Source organism: Mizuhopecten yessoensis, unplaced genomic scaffold (genome assembly GCF_002113885.1).
Source record: "Mizuhopecten yessoensis strain PY_sf001 unplaced genomic scaffold, ASM211388v2 scaffold10489, whole genome shotgun sequence".
NCBI lineage: Eukaryota > Metazoa > Mollusca > Bivalvia > Pectinida > Pectinidae > Mizuhopecten > Mizuhopecten yessoensis.
Genome location: NW_018408572.1, coordinates 389639 through 414118, shown reverse-complemented (window position 1 = coordinate 414118; position 24480 = coordinate 389639). Strand labels below are relative to the sequence as shown.

At 34.4% G+C, this 24480-nt stretch overlaps 1 protein-coding gene across 9 annotated transcripts in view; it reads right to left on the bottom strand.

Moving 5' to 3' along the window:
* Positions 1-874: 874 nt before the first annotated feature.
* LOC110460848 (5'-AMP-activated protein kinase subunit gamma-1-like) overlaps positions 875-24480 on the bottom strand; it is a 331224-nt gene continuing 307618 nt past the window's right edge. For all 9 annotated transcript variants that reach the window (XM_021514034.1, XM_021514030.1, XM_021514031.1 and 6 more), the window contains 11 exons: positions 20226-20329; positions 9167-9248; positions 7173-7231; positions 5332-5377; positions 4312-4490; positions 3808-3888; positions 3134-3256; positions 2760-2831; positions 2493-2573; positions 1984-2077; positions 875-1484 (listed from right to left, as the gene is read on the bottom strand). In XM_021514034.1, coding sequence (XP_021369709.1) covers positions 1456-1484; positions 1984-2077; positions 2493-2573; positions 2760-2831; positions 3134-3256; positions 3808-3888; positions 4312-4490; positions 5332-5377; positions 7173-7231; positions 9167-9248; positions 20226-20329 — 950 coding nt within the window. In that variant the 3' untranslated portion in view covers positions 875-1455. The remainder of the gene's footprint in view (positions 1485-1983; positions 2078-2492; positions 2574-2759; positions 2832-3133; positions 3257-3807; positions 3889-4311; positions 4491-5331; positions 5378-7172; positions 7232-9166; positions 9249-20225; positions 20330-24480) is intronic.

Here is a 24480-nt window from a genome sequence, read left to right as displayed (position 1 = left end):
AAATTAATGCTATTATATTTCTTTACATGAGATAATTATGACATACTTAATCCTACAGTTGTAATGTGCTTTAACATACAGACTTCATGCAGTTGAACATACAAAATACTGTTGATTACTTGTTTTCAATGATATTTCTTGTCATGAATCAAACAATTAACTTAAATATCACGTGGATGATACATGTAGTTTAAAGTAAGACATGCATGCTGATGGTAACATAAATACAGAAGGCTGGTTCACAGAATCAAGTACGTAAAAAAGAGTAATATTATTGATAAAGGTATAGACAATACACAAAAACGTAAATAATGCCACAGGCTTACTGAATCTAGGGATATTTGGATCAGAAATTTGATATCGTATCCCTTTGTTATTTGGAATTTGGATTTTGTTATAATGATTCTGATCTACTTCACATACTTTCCCATATTCTGCATCCAATTTCTACTCTTTACAGCAGAACAAATCAAATTTAATCTTGATTCCTTCTGAAGGGTGATCATTTTAAATTCTGCAATCATGCTAATTTTCCCAAGTTGCTAACGCCCAGGCCCTTTATAAGATGGCATACATTGTGTATGATCATAAGTGAAGACGTCAAAACATGAACCAAATGTACGAGCAGTATTTGTATATTTTCAAATGATGGGGGGAAAAAAGGAAACAAAAATTAATAATTTTTCAAGCTTACAAGTACTGAACAACTAGCTGTGTATTATGGATTACTTCCCTTTCATTAGCATCCAGACCATTCTATCAGTGTCATTTCCAGTCCTTAATATTTGATATTGAGACTTTGATACTTCCGTACCATATGGTGAGTTTCTGTCTATGATGTTCGCCATTTCTTTCATTTTTGTAGATTTTTCCATCTACATGTGTGACGTTTTGACTGATGAACAAATATTTGAGCATATCAGACAAAATCACATCTCGCTATTGGAAATGAAATCCTCGGCTCTGTCAGCGACATTAAACTTATCTCAAATATTCAAAATACCTGACGAAAGTGAATAGAAGCTCGATTATCACCTGACCACATGTCAGCCTCTAAAAAAATCATTCATCAGAAAAATAGTAATAAATTATCTACACTCTTTAATATGTTTTAATTATCATTCTTGATATAAATCATGGTGTAATGATGTCTGACCAATTAAAAAACCTATGAAAGAATGATATAGAGTCTCCATCATCTTCACTGCCTCGACTATAATCAATCCTGTTCCTCACTGAAGCTCCTTCCATTGGTCGGAACGTCGTGCTGTGATGGACACTTGACCGTCCTCCTCTCCATGGTTCTCCCAATTGATGCATCGACTCTTAGTAATTGGCCGGTATATCTGAAGCCTCACCAACTTTGGTGATTGACAGCTCCAATACCCCACACTGCCTCCCTCTAGGTTGAACTAGTCAACATTAAGTTATTCAAGTCATCAAATACGGTAGAAATCAGGATGTCTTTAACGACGGTTCAAATCCTGAAAACAAAATTGACAACGATTACTAGAATAACCATGATGTGAAAAGTTCTGGAAGACTACAAGATTATCTCCTCTCAAATGTATTAAGTGGGTATTTTCAAATAACATGTCGCCCTTAAAAAGCGGTAAGCCAACTCTTTGACCGCACTCTTATTAATTAGCTGGAATATTTGAAGCTCCATACATTTTGGCTGTTGACAGCTCCGTGTAATACCCCACAATGCCTCCCTCATCTTGGTTGAACTATTTTCAGCATTTCCTCATTTATTTACAGCAACAAATACATGTTCAGCTTTTACAAGTCTTCATAAAACCAAAAATGACCTGTAACTAGCAGGCTTGTCCTTTAGTTAAACCCTATATGACCCCTCATTTGATTTTTTTTTTTATAATTTGTCATGTGTGTGTTAGTTTAGGGCATACTCACTCCAGCAATTGTAATACAATGATGGAAATATAACACTGATGATAAGTACTGTTATATAAATTTTCCTACCTGACGGCGTGAGAACTAAGAACGTAAGTATGTCGGACAAAGACACCATGCCAACCACGTGCATGTCATTGTCTGTGATCACCAAACGGTGGATCTGTGGAGAGAAAGGTCAAGGTCAGATAAGGATTTAGACAAGCTGTTTTTGTTGAGTTATCTCCCTTAATTAACCATACATATATATATATATAATAAAATTATTCTCTTCAATAAACCATATATAACAAGTATTTTCCAGGGGTTTTTTTCTTTCTTAATGTGGACATATTTTGGAAAGGTGTTTTTAAGGAATTGTGTGTTTGGTTAAATTAAGATTTGCTGTAAAATATGCATTTGTTACTCAATTCATCTTACCTTTTTAAAAAGTCAACAAAAATTATTATTTTATATAATCTTTTTTTCTAAAACATAAATATGCCAAGTAATATTTCTATAAAGGACAAACAATACCATTCTGTAGAGATTTTATTTTTAGAATTATTGTATTGTATCTATAATGTTAAACTACTTACCTCTGCTCTGACAATCTTCTCCAGGACAGAATCTAGTGAGTCAGTCTCCTGACACGTCACAACTCCCTCAAACCAATTCTCCTACAAAAACAAACAGTTTGATTTTGTCAGGAACAGTTAAGCAGACGGAAATCTGTTAACTTAAAAAAAATCACATGTACATTATATCCGAAGCCAGACGAAAGAATTAAGTATGTCAGGAATACACTACATTAAAATATAGGAAAAACACATGCATTACGTGTTGGTATTATTGAATGTACGTACCTGTTCCCGATGCTGTAAAGCTTGTTCCACTGTTATGTCTAGGTTATTGTAAGACTTCTCCGCTGCCAGATTCTAAAATAACACATAAAATAGACAATGAGTCTCAACCAATAACAATCCCCCACCCAAGAGGTATGAATCTACATTGTTATGTTATACAGAAATCATCCTTCTTTCTCAGAGATGAACATTTTAATGATGTCAAACTTTGTGTATTGATCACTATTTTATTGGTGTAGCATCAAGCACTTCAAAGACACAGGCTTGCAATATTATTACTGGAAGTCAATGGTGACAAAAATGGAATATATATCGATACTGTCAAACATGAAATAGCAGTTGATAGATGGACAATAATATATTGGCAGACTTACGATGACGTCAAACTTGGCGTATATATTGACGACACGTTTGTTAGCGTCGAGGACAGGAAGTGCCGATATTCTGTGTTCCACAAACATGTTCAGGGCCTTGAACAGCGGTGTGTCTGTTGTTGCCTGGCAACAAAGTTAAAACATTTATACATACAAGTTTTTTTCAAAAATGTTTATAACTTCTTGATCCGTAACAAAACTGAAGTTGTACTATGAAGTTGTTATCATATACATAATAACAATACAGCCATGTGTCCACAACAAAAATGATAAAAGTATGTTAAAATGAAGATATCGCCATTTCACCAAACACACATGTCTAGCTTTTCTTCTGGCTTTGTATTTGCCATTGAAACTCTCTTCAATTAGAACTACAAGCTTTATTCTCATAAAAATCTGGCTCTTGTGAGAGATTGAATCAAAGCCGTTATCGGGTGTCCTACATTGTACAGTGATGTACGTTTACTCAATTTCAATCTATGACCAAATATTTTTGCATACTTTGCTCAATCAGTTCAGTTACATCTGAAGCTAGTGTCCTCATTAGCAACTTTAAGTTCACTCTGAAGAACAACTGGTAATTAAAAGTTCTGAAGAACTCAATTGTTAACAAACGATATCTCAGAAAACTTCTTCTCACAAACAAACAAACAAAACATTCTGATCCAACTCACCGTGATAACATTGTTGTATGTTCCTATGGACAACTCCTTCAATGTCTTCTGCATATAGCTAGGCTTTGGTAGTTCATTGATCTGTCAGTGGATAAAAGTAGGTCATATTAATACAACCTAAGTTTAAACGTTAGATCAATACAACTTACTAAAATATATGATTTACCTTGATTTACCTTGAAAGGGTATTATCATAGAATATTATCATAGGAAACAAAGTCATTATAAATGGATTGATGTTGCATGATATCTAAAAATGAATAATTTATGAATAGGAAAATAAACTTTCCTTGTCTGTTTCAAATGAACTATATTTTCAGCGACGGCGCATAGCAGTGATTGTACTTTGTAGCGACATCACTGACCTGTCCGCCTTAAGAAAAACACTGCTTCTATTTCAAAATGTGCCATCAGAAGAAATGTTTGTAAATGGAAGTAATGTATTTCCTTACACTACCACACACTTTAAGTACTCTATATACGTGGTCGCGTGCCTTTACTTACATAAAGATACAGAAATCGCAGAATCCGTTTGTGAGTGAGGATGTAGATTGCGTTGCCCGACGGTCTGTCGATGACTGGAAGTCTGTGTACATGTTTGTCGATCAGAGTCTTGATAGCGTCAAACAAACTAGCATCTGGGTCAATGTACACAAACGGTTTCTGTTTGTCCTTCAGCTCCTCTACAGGAAACAACAGTTATTTGGAAATTATAATAAAAAAATGAGAGAAAAAAAATGAAATATAACTAAAGAAAATCTTAGGAATATGAAACATTTTTAATTAAAGAAAGTAAGAACAACTTGGAATTATGATGAAGTAGAAATACTAACATTTTAGGGGTCAAAATAGGGTCATAATGAAAAAAAGGCTGGTGTGTACTTAATTACAACAGATCTGATCTTGACAACATTATAACTAAACTTCTGTTGATAATTTGATTTATTATTTTTTCATATTATTCCCGACAAGTGATTGGACAGGAGTGTATCATGTGTCCACCGATAAAAACTGATATTGACTTGGAGCGCGTGATTTTTGTTGAAGGACTGGGTGTTTCTAAAAATAGAATTATGACGAATCTCCAAACGAACGCATCGTCCCGTTTTCGTAGATTTTTGATGTGAATTTTTTTTCAGATTGCTAACATTACTCTTTTGAAAATAATAAAACAATTGTAGCCTTGGACTTCGGTCGATACCATGATTTATCGACCCGAGAAATCCAGGTATCGACCTCAGCCAAAGGCTATAATTGAATAGTATCATTTGTCCGTGTGTGATAGGGGATCATATAATCCCTTGAGAAAAGTATGCTTTTCTGATATTTCATAAAAAGCAAATAAATCCTCCTTAATGTTGATCAATTCCAAATTCCAAATTGATTTTGTACTTTGTTACAAGTTTAGCGATTGTTTACTAAAAGCACATGTGACCCAAAAAACAGCTGTAAATATTATTATGAATGGCTGTTTTTTCCCTCATGGGACTGCTTTAATGATTTACCAACTTGGTCAGAACTTACCCCGCCAAGTCTCTATCTTGTGCTCTTCAAGTTCATCCATTCGTGCCTGAAATCAAATAAAAATGCAGGTAAACTGTAAAGAATTCTATTATTATGATTGATTGATTTGTTTTTATTTGTTCACTACTGCTAATGTGTTATGATGATAGGGAAGGTCGTGTGAAGAGGTACCCACAGGGGACGACATCACCCAGGAGTAACTTTAAAGTGTAATCTCACTGACATTTTATAACCTGGACATGGTTTCCTAGCTTCCATAAGATTTGAAAATATATGCATTTATTTACTTAAGTAAATACATGTAAATTTGACATATCTATAAGTAAATACATATAATTTTAACAAAAGGTATATTTGGTTAAAAGACAGGGTTACTTTAAGGGAGGTAACTCAATTCAATTTAAACACAATGTTTAATATGTACTGTAGGATATATCTTTAAGCTATTTATAGTAGAATTTGACCTGTATGTCCTTGTCAAGGTCCAGTGACTACAAATTTTGATAAGGTCATTGCATAAATCATCTTGTTATGATGGACACTTTATTTGAATAGAATAAATGTGTCTGATAGGTGGTCTTACATGCCCCCCCCCCCNCCCAGTGTTATATACTTCATCAAGTTATATGTCATTTAAAAACTGATACTTATCACATTACGAGTTCAAAAGTTCAAAATATATACCAGAGTTATCCTATTAAGAACATCTCAACATCTCACAATTTACAGTGAAAATGAACTACTAAATACATCAGACCACCCATTGTAATGCTTGATTATAATTACTAGTACACAGATTTCCCCAGGATAGGTCAGTGGTATCTAAGGTTAAAATCAGGACATCATAATGGTATCTATAAGTGGATTATGGCATGTATAGTTGTTATGAGTGCCATCTGAATAAGGATAAATATTATAACAGTTGCGGATCCAGAGACCTATGGGGGGGAATTCAGGAAAATAGTGAAAATACATGATTTTTAAAGAAAATTCCCAGGCTAAGGAGGTTTCCTGAAGCCAAAAACAAACTTTGGATCTGCCACTGTATAATACCATAGAGCAGTAAAGATATATTGAATTCAACCATAGAGCAGTAAAGATATGATATTGAATTCAGGGTCCTACAAGACATATATATGGTACGTATCTTACTTCTTCATGGAAACATGAAGATATAGTAACATTTACATGTTTATTTGTTTATTGACATTTATAATGATAATGGCATTACATACAGTGACAAGTTTGTTAGATAATGCTTGAGGTGAAAAACACAAAGTATTACTTTTACACAGGCAACAGACGCCTTTCAGAATGTATTTCTCACAACACCAAATAAAATTGATTAAAATTTCGTTATTTAGTTTGTGGATATGTAAACATTACAGGTAGATGAATTTTCAATGTTTAACATATTGTGATTTTGTTTGCCTCTATAAGCTAAAAATTGAATTGAATTTGACCCTTTCACCACTGAAGACCATCAAGGACTCAACCAGATCAATGTATGGTAGAGTTTAGTAAAGTTAAAAAGGGGTGAAAGGGTTAAGTTATATCTTACAAAGATGAAGTAGAATAAATGGGATTGTTTCCATTGAAATGAGATGAAACATGGTTTATTTCATGGAACACCATATGGCTGTCCCATGTCATGTAGCGTCCATCGGCTTGAAGGACTTTTTACATACCAGAGTGACATACATTCGAAATGTACTTAGTATTTGTTTGATTCACCAAACAGAATGTAATGAGATACTGAAAAGTAACAAGATACTATACATGTATACTACAAAGAATATTACACAGATGTTTGTTTGAAAATAAACTGATAATATTTTTACCTCTGGAGACTTGTAATATTTATGTAGAATGTTTATGAAGTCTGTTATCGTCAGCATACCTGTAAAAAAATAAAAATAATTAGTCAAAATTTCTCAAGAACATAAATCATCTTCTTAAGATGTCAATAGATATCTGTGAGTTTAACATGTGTTACAGTCCCTTAAAGATGTGATCAATAATAAATACTCAGAATTACTATTTGTCTTTCTATATACACAAACACTTTTGTGGGTTTTTTCATGTATTCCATTGAATATTGATTCCTTTTATACTTCTGTACGTTTCAAGGTTCAACAAATTAGAAATATTATAAAATAAACATGAGTCAATATTTGACTTAGTGTAATATTGTTGGCAGTAATACACGACTATTTATTGTACCAGACAACTATATATACATCTAGATGTCTATGTATACAATCCCCCTCACTTGAACACACAAACTTGAGATGTTCATTACATAATATACAGATGTATATTGTACCCGTGTTAACCTTCAGACTTAAAAATATAGGAAACCTATGAAGTAAAAAGATTTGACAAAGCAACTATTTGGACAGAAACCAGATCTTGACATCCAAGGTATAAATCTACTTCATAACAAGGTAAACAAACACAGACAAACTGGATAAACAGTTTGTTCAATGATGTACACTGCACGTAAATCTTACAACATTACCTGATATCATTATTGTTACCTGCATGACTGTTAAATCTTAAAATGGTCATGTCTTACCAGTCGCTGTTCTTTTTCTTTACAGAAACACCATTCTAGGTGAGAATTAAATCAAAATTATTGATAGTGTAGAAAAGAACTTGTATTTAAAATTTATACCAAGAAACATAAAATCACGAACCATTGTTGCAAGAACTTTGATCAAGAATCCAATTTTACAACGATCTTGCCAATTAGTAGGGACAAATTTTATAAAAATAAAATATTTTTTTTATGAAAACTTGAGGTTATACACCAACATTTTGCAGGCTTTGACAAGAAACTGTTCTTACAAAAACCTTGATAGTGCTAGAAGGCCATTTTTATAAGAACTCCGAAACACCCAGCTACAACATCAGAAGGACGAAACACCCAGCTATAACATCAGAGGGACGATTATTTCTCTAACCCAGATACTTTAGGCAGTTTGATACAGTAAACACATATGTGGGGAGAGTGACCTCGGTTAACACTTGATATATACAGACACAGGTAAGGTGATTAAATTTGCATATATACTCTGAAACACCTGGTATAAACATCTCCTTAGATAACCCACATCTCCAATAACTGCCCTCAAGATTGTACAACAGACTCATATACAACAGAGTTACGATTTCAACAGTCCATACAATTTAAGTTTCTGTTTTGAATCCGTCCAAATATTGTGAAATAATGTAAACATGTAAAGTCATAATAATTATAATATAGCAATAAACACACTAATCAATTTTTGACCAATATATTAACATTTCCATTGTTTTTACTGTTAACAGACTACAGATCTAGAGCCCTGTCTGCATAAGATAAATATAAAGGTATCTCATAGCCCTGGGGAATCAGACAATAGTTTATTGACCCTAAAAGTACATTAGACCTGTTGTTATAATCAGCATGATCTGTTTTCTTATATTCTTATATTACAAACTGTCTGATTTATTATGTTTTCATGGCATGATTTACTGATTAAGAAGTTTATTGGAATGACCTACCTACTTAAGTGACCTATATTTATACTTACCAACATAATCCTGTCTGTGATGACCTGCTGACATAAGTGACCTATTTATTTAATTTTTAAATAAATGACCTGTTTTTAAGTGACGTATCTTTTACCTAAGTGACCTATATTTATACTTACCAACACAATCCTGTCTGGATTGACCTGCCAACTTAAATAAAGTGACCTGTTTTATACCACGTTGACCTATTTTCATACCCAAGTGATCTATTTTATACCTCAGTGATCTATTTTTAAGTGACCTATTTTATGCTTACCAACATAATCCTGTTTAACATTGTCCCAGAGAGGAGCCGCCCGAACACCATTGTACACCAGCGCAAAAAATGCCTTTTTTACCTGAAATGATACAACGTTAGAAAAATCATTAAAAACAATCAGTCACTATCTTATAACAAATAACAAATGTTTGTGAGTCCACATTTCAGTAAGACAGTCAGGTCATCAACAAAGTTCTAGTGTTCATGGGTAAATCCAGAAAATCAGTATCTTTTATCAATGGAACGTCTCTTTAATCTGCAAACGTTGTCTCTGAAATTGATTCCTGAGCAACAATATTGTTTATGATAAACAAAAAAGGAAGAGTCACTAAGAAGAAATTTGTCCCAGATTATACACATCTTGAAATGGATTTTTCTTGATTATCAAAGTTATAATTAACAAGGTTTCACTGATGGAACCAGGAGATATTCGACTGCCCTTCTTTATTACCATACATTTAATAACTTTAGTCATTAAACATCCACAAATCAAAATTAAAAAGGTAAGAGTGATGTATATATCCTTCTTCCCACTATGAAGGGTTTCCGACGGTGCAGATTGATGAAGACTATGGATGCCATGCATCATTATTTTTTCAGCTAAAACTGCGTAAGTTTTCATCTTATTTCACGACAAGAACAATCAAATCCTGACGTTAATGCATTCTTTTCCGTTTTTTTCCTTCCAAATTTTATTTGATTATTGTTTTCATTAATTTTTTAAAAGTTTGTACAACCCTATCAAATTGTTGTAAAACTCTCTGTCAATAGCTTTAATTTTCATTAAATACGACAACACTGCAGTATACTAAGGACGAAAGTGATATATAACACTGAATTATGTTACAGTATGCGATATTTCCAATTAAATCTTACAATATCTGTTTAATTGACAAGTTGGCGCCACATAATTAAATTACATGAATATTAATGTATTGATTTTTAAGTTTATGTTTTTAATTAAAAAGGAGCTCATTTCACAAGCCGTCACTTAAGACTGTAGAATATCAAAAAGAAGGTCAATACACAGTAAAGAATTGTAATTTCATGACTGATATTTCCACTGAACAGGACAGAAATTTCATCTTATGTATAGTGCTGCTTTCCAAAGTCGGTTACTGTATGTGGCAGTGTCCTTTTGATGGGATTTCTTTGAAATAAAAGATACCTGGGTAGATATGTCTCCATGGAAACCGTTGAAAACAGACTTATAAACGTTATGGCTGACATACTTGTCCAGAATTTATTACATATTTTATTTTACATTATTTTGGTTACATCAGTACGAAAAAAATAGAATATCTCAATGTAATTCCAAAACTATTTTTCCCATGAATTAGATGTATTCATTGTATGTTATATACATTTTTTCAGTTAAGATCACATTTTCTTTATTTACTGTTCAAAGAAACATTTCAGAATACAACATAGGTATAATCACCAAATGAATTAAAAATGAGAAAACACAATTACATATTTTACCTGTCTAACAGGTATAGCAGGTTCGCAGTAAAAATATACATATGTTTTGTTTCAGCTTGCCAATCCTAATTAATCTCATAACGTACAAAATAAGCTAAAATGTGTTTACCGTCAGAATTACGTCTACAGATGTCAGGGCTAATTACGGTGTTGTCAGGTAAATCCTAACCTATCAGTGTTACACAGGTCTTCAAAAACAAGTGCTCCAGCTGTTTTTGCCTTTGTATCACCTAACTAAATATATGATTCTGTCGTGCTGTGTACAGAGAGATTTTTGTCAGTTAGAACTTGAAGAATTCCCTGAAACAATTATACCAACAGCTGTATAATTTGTTAGCATATTTGCACCAAAAAATTCTCCCAAAGCATTAAAAACCATGTTTTTGTGATTCAATGAATTTAGATTTAAGGCTATATGTAACGCTTAAACCTTTGACTTATGTTAGAGTTACCTCCCTTAATTACATTTAAATCAGCATGGTCACAAATACACAACAAAGGTGTTATCAATAAATCAACTAAGGTCCAAATTACATTTATTAATATATAACAGGTTTGTTTTAGTGTTGAACTCTCTAGTAAAGGAGATAACAAGTCACAATTAGGGAACAAATGTCCTTAAGTCATGGATGTCTCATTCTCCCTAACTTAAGAATGACCTTGTCTATTTCAATGACAGATGCTTTTATTTCTGATAACTTTGTCCTTATTTTAATTCACCAACTTGTACCGCAGTTCTACTGATATTTCAGTACATTTTTCAGACATCTATGATTGACCCTGAAAATTAGCCGGTATTTCTATCCTTGCTGCATTTATCATTAACTCATTCACCCCTGAAATTTCATAATGAACTATTCCAATCTTTGAGTTGGAACAGTTAAAATATGTTTTATATTAATACAACTTAAATCAAACAATCTAGCCAACCCAGAATCAGATAAACTGAAGTCCGAACACTCCCATAAACTTAAACAGATACAGTTTGTGACAAACATTCCTGTATCCATTTAAACTCACATACAACTAAATCAAGCATTCCTTCTAACTCAAACTCACAACTAAATCAAGCATTCCTTCTAACTTAAACTCACATACAACTAAATCAAGCATTCCTTTTAACTCAAACTCACATACAACTAAATCAAGCATTCCTTCTAACTCAAACACAACTAAATCAAGCATTCCTTCTAACTCGAACTCACATACAATTAAATCAAGCATTCCTTCTAACTAAAACTCACATACAACTAAATCAAACATTCCTTCCAACTCAAACTCACATACAACTAAATCAAGCATTCCTTCTAACTCAAACTCAGATGTAACTTAATATATTAAACACTCCTAATTTGGCCTGCTCAGATTCTAAAGAAAACGATACACAAACATTCAAATTCACTATCTCATTCATGGAAAAAGTATAAAGGCAAAAAAATTGTATATTTATAGTAGGAGGAGAGTTAAATTCCTGGTCAGACAATCCCACCAATTATCACCCCAGTTTTATCTCTGCAGTAGGTATTTCATCTTATAATACCTACGTGAGAAGGACGAGTATTGATTCTCTAGTTAGATCTGGACTGTCTAATTCACCAGCAGCCTGCCTATCTGAACATGTCGATATCGCCAATGTACACTTCAGTCCGTGTTTTGGTTCTAGACTATAACCTGTGGCTGGAAGTGCTCATGTTTGGAATACAGAAAACCCTGTGATGGTGTATTTATTGGTTCATGCATGACCTTGAATTCTGAACACACACAAAAAGTGCACTGTTTTGTATACTGGTTCATGATCTTCATTCTTATAACAGAACACTGACACCGAAAACTCTGTGACAGTGTATTGGTTCATGACCTAGCTTGCATTCTGAACATACACAAAAAGTGCAGTGTTCTATATATTGGTTCTTGATATTCATGCTTATTACAGAACACCTACCCTGAAAACTCTGTGACGGTGTATTGGTTCATGACCTAGCTTGCATTCTGCACATATTTGTTCATGGTCTTCATTCTTATTATAAAACACCGACATAAATATCTGTGATAAGGTATATTATTAGTTCATGGCCTTCTGAATACACAGCAAATCCAATGTTCTATATATCGGTTAATGATCTTCATTCTTATTACAGAACACCGACAGAAAGCCTGAAGACTGTATAGAGTTAATGGTTAAAGATTGTAATCTTCCTGACAAAGAAAACCGACGATAATTGTCTTGTGGTTAACACCAATGTTCCTTACTGAATTTACAATCAGAACAAACATCATAAACTGTCTTCTGTATTTTCAAAATTTTAGTCATGTTCACAACATCTAGAAAAAGAATCCAGCATATTAGTGCATAAGTTCAAATTGCTAAAAATACAGGACAATAAGAATCAAACAATGATCTATCGGTTTAAATCCCTTAACATACAGGACACCAAGAATCAAGCATTTGTGTGTCGGATTATGGCTATATAAACACACATAAATACCAAGACAAGAGGCCCAATGGGCCTGAATTGCTCACCTGGTTTTAGTTTTACATTTGTAATCTTAAAAGTGGACTAAAATACAGCTACAGGCAAAATACATATATGTACCTGTGTTTGACTCAAAAGAATCTATTAAAAGATTTAAACATGTGACACATGTGACCTTGAAAGTCAAACAAGGACATTAAGTTGAATTGACTTTTTAGTCCTTCATACCAGCATGCTTCTGACCAAATATCATTATCCTTGACCTTTAGATTATTCAGAAGTTGTTAAAAAGATTTCAACATATTTTACCCCTGTGACCTTGCAAATAGGTGAAGGTCATTCCTTTGAACAAACTTGGTAACCCTTCATCCCAGCATTTTACTGGCCAAATATCATCACCCTGGTCCTTTTGGTTATAAAGAAGAAGTCATTTACAGTTTTCAACATATTTGACCCCTGTGACCTTGAATTTAATCCAAGGTCATTAATTTGAACAACTTGGTAGCCATTCATCCAAGCATGCTACTGGCTAAGTATCATCGTCCTATAGGTCTCTTGGTTATTCAGAAGAAGTTGTTTAAAGGTTTTAAACATATTGGACCCCTGTGACCTTTAATATAAGCCAAGGTCATTCATTTGAACAAACTTGGTAGCCCTTCACCCGAGCATGTTACTGGCCAAATATCATCACCCTAGGCCTCTTGGTTATTCAGAAGAAATAATTGAAAGATTTTAACATAATTGACCCCTGTGACCTTGAAAATGGATGAAGGTCATTCATTTGAACAAACTTGGTAGCCCTTCATCCAAGCATGCTACTGGCCGATTATCATCATTCTGGTCCTTTTGGTTACTGAGAAGTTGTTAAAAGTAAAAAGTTGACACAGACAGACGGACGCCTTAACCACTCTGCCACTGCAGCCCTGTTTGCTATGGAACTCAGTTTAATTTTCTTTGTATATCAATGTATTGAAATTGTCACTTAACCCCGTTAGTTACAATAATGTTTACGAAGATGATAAAAGATGACAACCTACACTGGTTGACATCTCTGTGACAAACATCACTAGTTGACACCTCTGCGACAGTTTCTGGTAGCATCAGTTTAGGTGACGTGGTTCTTACTAATCAAAACCACACGTTGGTGCGATAGGTTCTGGTGTGACTCGGTTTTACAATGTGTATTGTCATCACAGTGTTACAGAGTGCCAAGTAACCAATTACACAATATCTGTCCGACTGCCAAATACACATGCGAGTGTTTTCAATGTAATGGAGGTATATGATAAGGCTATGTTCTTGTGCATCATAATGCAGTGTGTCTGTTAAACAGATATAAAGATTTGAAGTGAGATACACGGATGCTTAAATCTTTCTGAATATATTATAATCAGGGAGGGAACTTTTTTAGGTGTCGAAGTACCAGTACTGGTTGGTTTTTAGCTCACTTGCCCGAAGCATGCTTCTGGCCAAATATCATTATCCTTGACCTTTAGATTATTCAGAAGTTGCCCCTGTGACCTTGCAAATAGGTGAAGGTCATTCCTTTGAACAAACTTGGTAACCCTTCATCCCAGCATGTTACTGGCCAAATATAATCACCCTGGTCCTTTTGGTTATAAAGAAGTCATTTACAGTTTTTAACATATTTGACCCCTGTGACCTTGAATTTAATTCAAGGTCATTAATTTAAACAACTTGGTAGCCATTCATCCCAGCATGTTAATGGCAAAATTTGAGGCCTACGTGGGGCAGTATTCGGGTACTGGCCACAGGTTGATGATTTTTCTACTGGTACTCATGGTACTCTGGCTTTCCTTCACCACCAAAACCTGGCATGTCCCCAAATGACGATAGTTATTAATAGGATGTGAAGCACAAACAAGAGACCCAATATCAAATGTAGACACATTATCACCCACAGACCCAATATCACCAACAGACCCAATATCACCCACAGACCCAATATCACCCACAGACCCAATATCACCCACAGACCCAATATCATCCACAGCCCCAATATCACCCACAGACTAAGACCCAATATCACTCAAAGACCAAATATCACCCACAGACCCAATATCTGCACCCACAGACCAAATATCACCCACAGACCCAATATCACCCACAGACCCATTATCACCCAGACCAAATATCACCAACAGACCAAATATCAGCCATAAACCAAACATCAACCCAAAACTCTTAATATCAACCTCAGAGAGTTACACATCTACATTTGAAGCCTATATTCTATTACATTATACCAGTGAGACATTAAGAAGTCATCATATGACTTTCCCAGATCCTACAGTCTACACCCATATACCTCCATATCAGCTTAAGGGCCCGTTACTGTCTAGTAGTATTGAAAATGCAAAACGCCTCCTATATCAAGGAGAAGTATATGATAATGGATTCTATCAACCTCATCAAAATGCTGTATCTTGAATATCTTGTCTAAGTTTTTAGTTTGGGTCTGTTCAAATTTCATTGTGAACTGTGCACTGGCAAGGTAAATACATTTCTCATGAGCATCAACACAACTTTCCACGTCTCTCTATTTTTCACCTTCAATTTTAATTGAAATTAGCAGAATTCCCTACATTTCCGAATTGCTCAAAACCAATTATTTTATTAATGAGAACAGCCCAGCTAGTTCACCTTTTCAACATTTATTATGAAAATATATGTTTGGCAAGTTGGATTTTATCAAAATCTTTCTGATAATGGATATAAAAATTGTACTCTTTTGACTATAGGTGTGGACTTTACCTGTAAATTAAGGTAAAAAATACAGGGGAAAACATTCTCTGTATGTTCACCTGTGCCTGACAAATCTAACAGAGCCAGATCTATTCTTTTGATACATAATCAAGGCTGGATATTGTGTTGCTCCATTAACATCATTTTAACAACTTTTCACATAAGTATGTTGAAAGCGAGCCTTTATTCAACTATTCCTGCCAAACAGACAACTTTCTAATCTTTCAAGTGACATCTTTTGCGAACTTTTGGCGTCTTGCCCACAATCACTTTTTTTTCGAAAAATCGAGTAAACTGTGTGGGCACACAAGTACAGTGTACACACTGTAATAGGACTCCTGACGTCCTTCCCCTTGTTCCTTCTCTTGCTCCCAGAATGAAAACAACATCTCTCTAGATTTTGACGAATGGCTTTTTGCCCAGAATGCTGTCTTTAAATACCATAGTGTAGATAATTTTCTGACAATATATCAGGTTAATCAAATAACTGAATAATGTGTTCAATCGTGATTTAATAAACTAATCTAGGATATTTTCTAACATTTCCCATTATGTTTGGTATACTATAGTCAGAGAGCTTTTTGTTTATATTTTTTGCATGGTTTTCCAAAGCACAGTTCTGAATTTCTTGGAACACAAAATACCAAATCAAGTTATTTTTCACCTTTGTGAGACTATAGGGCGTAATTTCTTTCCAACCTGAATCTTCAAATTAAGTTAAAAGTTTTTCAGTTCTATAACGATCAATAAGTTTACGTCAGCAGGAAGAAATTGGTTTCAGCAATCAACTTCAGCTGTGACGTCTCTTCCTTGTTGTCGAAGATTCCTGAGAACAAAGGTTTACGGATGCTTCCTACAAGATGCTGAAAACAATGGCTGTCTCCATTGCTTTTTTGGGGAAATCTTGAGAGTCCGTCATCAGTTAAACTCAACAACTCTTGTCACATATTACTCTACAATATGTGAAAGGAATAATGTTCTAGGACAGACATGAAAACATACCAGTAAAGAGCTGAACGTTTGTATTATTAAATGTGTCATAATCATGTTTTTTGTAACAGACTCCGTAAAACATTGTTCTTGGGAATCTTTGGCAACAAGAGGCTTTATAAGTTTCTAAACAGCAATCAACAGGTTAAAATATGAAGAAAAGGTACAAATGTGTCTGATTCAGTAAAATGCTTGACCTTGTTATAGGGTACAGAAACATGTTTTCAAGAGTTCATTTGATACTGAGTGACACTGCAATACATCTAGACAACTATCTGCCTGTTCACTGCAATGCTTGGCCTTGAGCCTGTTTATACCATCAGGTTAAAAGAGTTCACAAGATAAAAGATGTTTTAAATGTCAGAACATATAGCAGAAACAGGCTTGATCTTGAGCAACCTTCGGAAGGTAAGAGTTGGTTTCTAGCTTCTGTACAATCGGTTGAACTGATGATGACTGTTACAAATGTATCGTGAAATACATTTTGAACTGCCAGCTTTCTGCATTATATATTCTCAAGATACACAACCACATAGAGCATTTGATAAACTTTTCAGAAAGCCTAGTATCTTTGTTATGGACTTAAAACACTCTTCTTAGAGGCTTTACTTGTGACCTCAGACATTTTATGAACATACATAACTAATTTATGCAATCAATAAGGTTGATTTTGTACTTTACACCATAAAGAAGTGTATGTTATGTGTTTTCCACTTTACATCATAAAGAAATCTTTGTAAATCAAACACGTTCTACAATCTTGAATATGTAGCACTTTGTGACATCTTCATACCCTGCAGGCCAGACTCTAGATATTCTCTGGACTGCATGACTGTATATTTGTGCCACCTGAAACACTTCTGTAACTTTTGTACGAACTTTACAGATCTTCAGTATGCATTTTGTATTGATATGCAAAGTAAAAAGGTGTAACAAATATTTTACAAATAAATATAAAGTCCATTTTCATTTCTATTTACAATTTGATGTCAGAGGAAACACAACAATATTTGTTCAAGGTTACTATACATTAAAATGTTTTCAACACAATGTTGTTGCCATGCCATTTTCTTTTCACTTTTGGATGGACAACTTGCTAGCAGAGTTTATTTGATATAGAAATGAGAGAAACAATTTATCAGACAACACGTCTCGACAAAGCAATTCTACACAGTAATTATCTAGATGTCCAAGAGTTTTTTGGTTAGTAAATAGCCTTTTTTATTGGGAATAGCTATTGTCAGGCCGTTAAAGTACCATTAAAACGTTCATGGCACTTATCCAGGGCACTGCAACGTTATGGTGAGGGTACTCTGTCAATATGGCCGACCTGTCTGTTTCTATGGTAACCATCAGATTATAGGAAAACTCTGGCTAATTTTAAACTGTTTTGGTTTCTGAAGGGTTATTATAATTTTAAAGTCGAAATTTGTTTTGGTTTAATCATCTTCCTTTATTAGTCAACATTTATGATAACTTATATTGGTACCCATTCGAAACAAATGGTTTCATCGCAAAACAAGGAATTCGATTTTATCATAAGAAAGTAAATTAAAAAATGCAAAGTATTGCAAGGCAATTCCATAGTCCCCCACCGGTAATGAATTCTATATTTAACAAATAGTACACTTATTTCAGGAAGCATAGGTCACAGTGAGGTCAAAGTGACCTAATTCTTACACTCTGTCACCAAATGTATACCAAATCTGGTTACTCCAGGTGAAATAGTATAGAAGATATGCCCAAGACAATTTAAAAAAAAGTTAAGGTCAAAGGTCAAAGCATAAGTCACAGTGAGGTCATAGTGATCTAATTCTTGCACTCTAGCTGACATCCCAAGATGGCCTTGTACACCAAATCTGGTTACTCCAGGTGAAAAAGTATGTAAGATATATGCCCCAGACAAAGTTGTTGTTTTCATCTAAAACACTGGATAACAAAGATCTGATACAAAGCGTATACTATTATATTTTGTTAACTGGAAAGAACCAGAATATAAGGTCAAGTTTGGTTAAAAGGGTGCTTAGATCATTTCAGTAAGCGCCCAAAACAGGGGAGGGAGACTTACAAAGGGAGTGGCACTTCTAACAGTAAATTAAGTACCCCATAGGAACATAACTGACCACATTAAATATAGTGAGTTTTTCTTTGGTCTATGAAGTTTTTGTGTAATTATTCCTTCTCAATACAGTACAAGAAATTATACAGACCTTCTATTGTTGAGAAATAGAAACACATAATCATTTCTACATATCTGATGAAGTCTGCAGTCAACAATGGACAAAAATCAAATGGCGTTTTAGATATGGGGCCTGTTGTTCTAACAGACTGAGCACACTGTGTGTGGAATCGTGTCGAGTTGTTTGACAGCGAGGACACATAGAGTCACCTTTTGTTACCGGGACCTCCAGTTTTGATTTTGACGACAAACTCCACGGTAAAATGATGGATGTGTTTTAAGAGTAATTCATTCCAGGACATCAAGTAGATTTAATAGTTTTTATCATGATACAGAATCCAGAAGGTTTTTGTAAAAATTAGACCTTTAACTGCTAACTTGTACTGTAAGAATGTCTGCGATCCCCATATACTTAACAACGGAAAGTGGCATACTGTCAGCAAAGTTGCTACTAACAAACAGTTCCCTTTAAAACTGGTTTATAAAAATATTTTTTTGACAACATTAGATCTGCCAAAAGTACCAAGGAAGTAATACCATGTAGAGAGGTTGAAAAGTATATGAAGTACAAGATATTTTGTCCTGACAGCCAAACAGTACAAGGCTGAGCATACAAAATGTCCAACGACAATAATTCATGAGCTCAAGGCATATCTGCCAATTGGGGGGGTGGGGTGGGGGTGGCCACAATAATATAATATAAAATACCTCCTATACCTCTAGATCTTTGGTATTGGTTTCTGTGGGGCAGGTGGACTTATTGGCAAGCCAATTTCTTCACCACTTTGTATAGCTAGTATACAGTAATTACCAATGTCCAACCTTGTTTATTTGAGGCGAACTTAAATTAATTTAATATTCTTCCATTTCATAAATTAAAACAATGCTATATACACTATAATTACATTAAGCAGGGTATCAAAGAAGACAACATTCAACAATTCTAGCACTGCCCAACCACGTACTCATTTACAGCTGAGTAGAGTACTGGAACAAGCGGAGTAAAGTATCTTGCACAAAGATACAACACAGCGCCGTGGCGTGAGTCAAACCCGCAACCCTTTGGTCATGAGCCCGGCGTCCTACCACTAGACTACCGTGTCTCCAACTTTGAAATTCTTCCATTTCATAAATTAAAACTATACTTATTATACACTATACTTACATTAAGCAGGGTATCAAAGATGACAAGCTTTGCACTGGTTGGAATGAGGTCGTAGCATTTGTGTGCCCGCATGAATTTTACAAATACCTGGTCCTCATTCTCATCTGAAATGACAAAAAAATATATTTTTCTTTACAGATCTTACATCTTCAGCAGTCATCAAACTTAATTTCTGTAGAGCTCACCTCTCCTGGCAAATGAAACTGCATTTAGGCAATAAATTTTGATATATATTTTCCATTTAAAAGAGAATTTAAAAGTGCCAGTTTGTTAGAGATCACGCCTGCTGACAAACCAGCTGCGTATAAGAGACCATGCAAGTATTGAACAGACTAAGAAAAGTACATCATAAATATTTCATTAAAAACAAGAGGCTCAATGGGCCTGCATCGCTCACTTGGTATAAATCTCACACTTGTAACCTTAAAAGTGATCTAAAATAAAGCTACAGGCAAAATATCAGTATTTATGATTAAAATTCATTCAAAAGACCCTGTTATTTTTTTATAAAACATTTCACCCCTGTGATTGAAAGTCGAACAAATCTTATAGCCTTTCATCTCAGGATGCAATTTGCAAAGTATCAACATCCTGGGACCCATGGTTATTCAGAAGAGGTCGTTTAAAGATTTTAAACAAATTTGACCCCTGTGACCTTGAATATAAGTCAAAGTCATTCACTTTAACAAACATAGTAGTCCTTGATCCCAGCATGCTACTGACTAAATATCAACATCCTGAGCCTTTTGATTATTCAGAACAAGTTGTTTAAATATTTTGAACATATTTGCTCCTTGTGACCTTGAATATGATTCAAGGTCATACATTTAAACAAACTTGGTAGCCCTTGATCCTAGTATGCTACTGACTAAATATCATCACCCTGGGCATTTTGGTTATTGAGAAGAAGTTGTTTAAAGTTTTTAACATATTTGACCCCTGTGACCTTGAATATGGGTGAAGGTCATTCATTTGAACAAACTTTGTAGCCCTTCATCTCAGCATGCTACTGGCCAAATATCATCACCCTGGGCATTTTGGTTATTCAGAAGAAGTTGTTTAAATGTTTTTTAAGACAATTGACCCGTGACCTTGAATATAATTGAAGGTCATTCATTTGAACAAACTTGGTAGCCCTTCACTCAAGCATGCTACTGTCCAAATATCATCACCCTGGGCAGTTTGGTTATCAAGAAGAAGATGTTTAAAGTTTTTAACATATTTGACCCCTGTGACCTTGAAAATGGGTGAAGGACGGACGGACGGACGCGCCACGGCATAAGCTCACTTGGCACTTCGTGCCAGGAGAGCTAAAAAAGCATATTAAAAAGATCAGAGGTGATTTGGTATAAAAAACATTTAATTTATTCTTCAATAACAGACACGTTAGAACATAAAGTATTCATGAACGTGTAAATATATATCATACTTAAATACCAACAGATGTCATCTAATTGACAGGTAAAATACAAACCATGTCCAATTGTAAAAATGTATCCAAAGGTCAATAGATTTAAGAAAGCATGTTATCTTATGGGATAATTTCACTAATTATTTCTGAACATCTGATGAGAGTCAAAAGACGTACAGTATATGTAATTTCATACAGAACTTGCACCTTGAAGAAGTATTATTATAGAAGGCAGCTGGATAGCTAGGTCTTACGTATGACCCTATTCCGTCTTTTCGTATTGCAGAGTTATCTGCTCTTGTGAGCAGGAATTGATTGTTAGGTCATTTGTTTGTGAGAATAACATCATCAACTTTTGAGAAAACGACGTAATTTTCTCACACAAACCAATGACAATCAATACCTGCTCACAAGTGCAGATAACTCTGCAATATGAAAAGACGGAATAGGGTCATGTAGCATCAAACAAATACTGGCACTATAATTAGGAAACTGACTTGGAAGTCAGTTGAATTATTGATAAACTACATACAGAGACAACAGTACAGGATTCTCTCAGAAATCAGTCAAACCTGACAGAAATAAGAAAATCTATAATGTAACATGAACGTTAGACCATTTTATCAATAATTTTTGATACTAGAAAATGAATGTTTTAAAACATACATGTGTCCTGTATGTAAAAGATACATGTGATCCCTCTCAAGCTTCGATGGAAATGGAGCCAACACATTGTGGAGTCAAATGTTTTCCTTGAGAACGTCATCAGGGATGCCGGCACTTACACCGAGCACACCAAGAGCCTAACCAAAGTCAGCGAAATGGAAAATATAGGTCACAGTGACCTACATGTCACATGACAATGTAGTACTCCTAAAGATTTATCTGTATACAAAGTTTGATGACTTCTGGGTTTCTATTAACCCTTTCACCCCTATGTAACTTTAATAACCTCTTCCATAAATTGATTTGGATGAGTCCATTATGGTCTACAGTGGTGAAAGGGTTAAGTATCAAAAAAATAAACAATGGAGGTAAACACAAAGTCTAACACAAACGTTGTGTGGATGTATGGACAGACAAAGAAGACAAACACAGAAGACAGACACTTTGCCAGGCCTCCACTGTTGAGGTTGGGGCATAAAAAAGTTCACTTATGAAAAATTTGTTTACATTTAAAACTCATCTACCTATCAAATATCAGTTCAGATTCCCCCCTCCCCNTTGCTTACCTATGCATGAACTAACATAGACCCATTTGACAGGGACAAAATAAATCAAAACAGAATCGTGATACAATTTACCTGCGTATATCTATATAAGTATAGAGAAACTCTGTGGTAGGCATTTAGATTCAATTAATCATTTCACCCCTATGTAACTTTAATAGACTCTACCATGCATTGATATGGATGAGTCCATTACGGTCTACAGTGGTGAAAGGGTTTTAAGGACATGACTCGGGATATCCTGTCAGCTTGGAGCAGTCGTAATACCTACGGATAAAATGTACAAGTTTTATTGTAAACATTTATCAATATATTGAAATATGACTGACTTCCTATGTTTAAAAATAACTACAAAATAAAATACTTTATAAATAAGGCCATACCACACTAACGTGTACAGGTATTTTAGACACAAAATACCTGAGCGGACAGGTGAAAATAGACAGTGAAGGGGATGTCTATAATTAGTACCGATTTATTACTACAGTCTCTTTCTTAAACAGGATTCTGATGTCTTAACTCGCGTGACAGGGCAGAGAAGTATGCAGATCGCAGGTCATAAAAACAATAAAAAAACACCTCAGGTTTCTTTACTTAATTATTCTTTATGTAATAAATGTCATTACTATTGCATAGCTAGCATGTCTAATGTATAAGGATATCAAACTGAATTGTTACAATCAAAATTCATTAGCTTGATAAGATGTCAACAAGAACGGGTCCTCCTTCAGATAGAAAAACACTTTCATAAGTTAGACATTTTATTGTTGTCTTCTTAATAAAGAGTTCAAATTTATCATTGAGAGATATTTATCTTTCAAAATGGCCAAGGACATATGAAGACCAAATCTCAAGGACACAGGCACTTACTGTGCTTCAGGGAAGAAATTTTTACTGTCACTTTATATACACCTACACAGCAGATAAGACGGATGTGTGTTAGTCAGACAACAAGTTTTAAAATCAGAATATTTGTAGTTTAACAGAAGGATAACCGACAAAATTCAGAACAATAGACATTAGAACACTTTTTTAAAGTTTATATAAATGTATGTCCCTCTTACTTTTGTTGCATGACTTATAATCATAGGCGGGCATTTATAGATATATACTTAATTTCATGTTTTGGAAACCAGATTCAGAACCGGCTATACGGGCAACTATGGACGGAAAACGTTGTTTTATTCAACACTCATCCTAACTTCAAAGTCCGTAACAGGCTTGCTGAATTTTATACCTTATTCAAGGTGGACAATACACGAAATTTGGCACAGATATTTGGGTTACGAGTAAGCTAAATCACCTTATACTTATCTCTGTCAAGTCCAAGGTAACTTTAGAGAGTATGTAACATTTGCTGACTTCGCATATTTGTTTAACTCATTTACCCCTGAAGACACATTTGAACTCTTCCAATTCAAAGGTTGGAATAGTTCATTATCAAACTTCAGGGGTGAATGAGTTAAGTGACAAGACACTCCCTATTTTTGGTCATAAAATAAGTCTGAACTTGAAATATGTAAGCTGCGATGTCTTTTGCGTTAAAAATATATGTTTTTAAACTAATAGTGCAATTTAAAATATAATTCCATGGATATTTGATTTTAAGTTACGA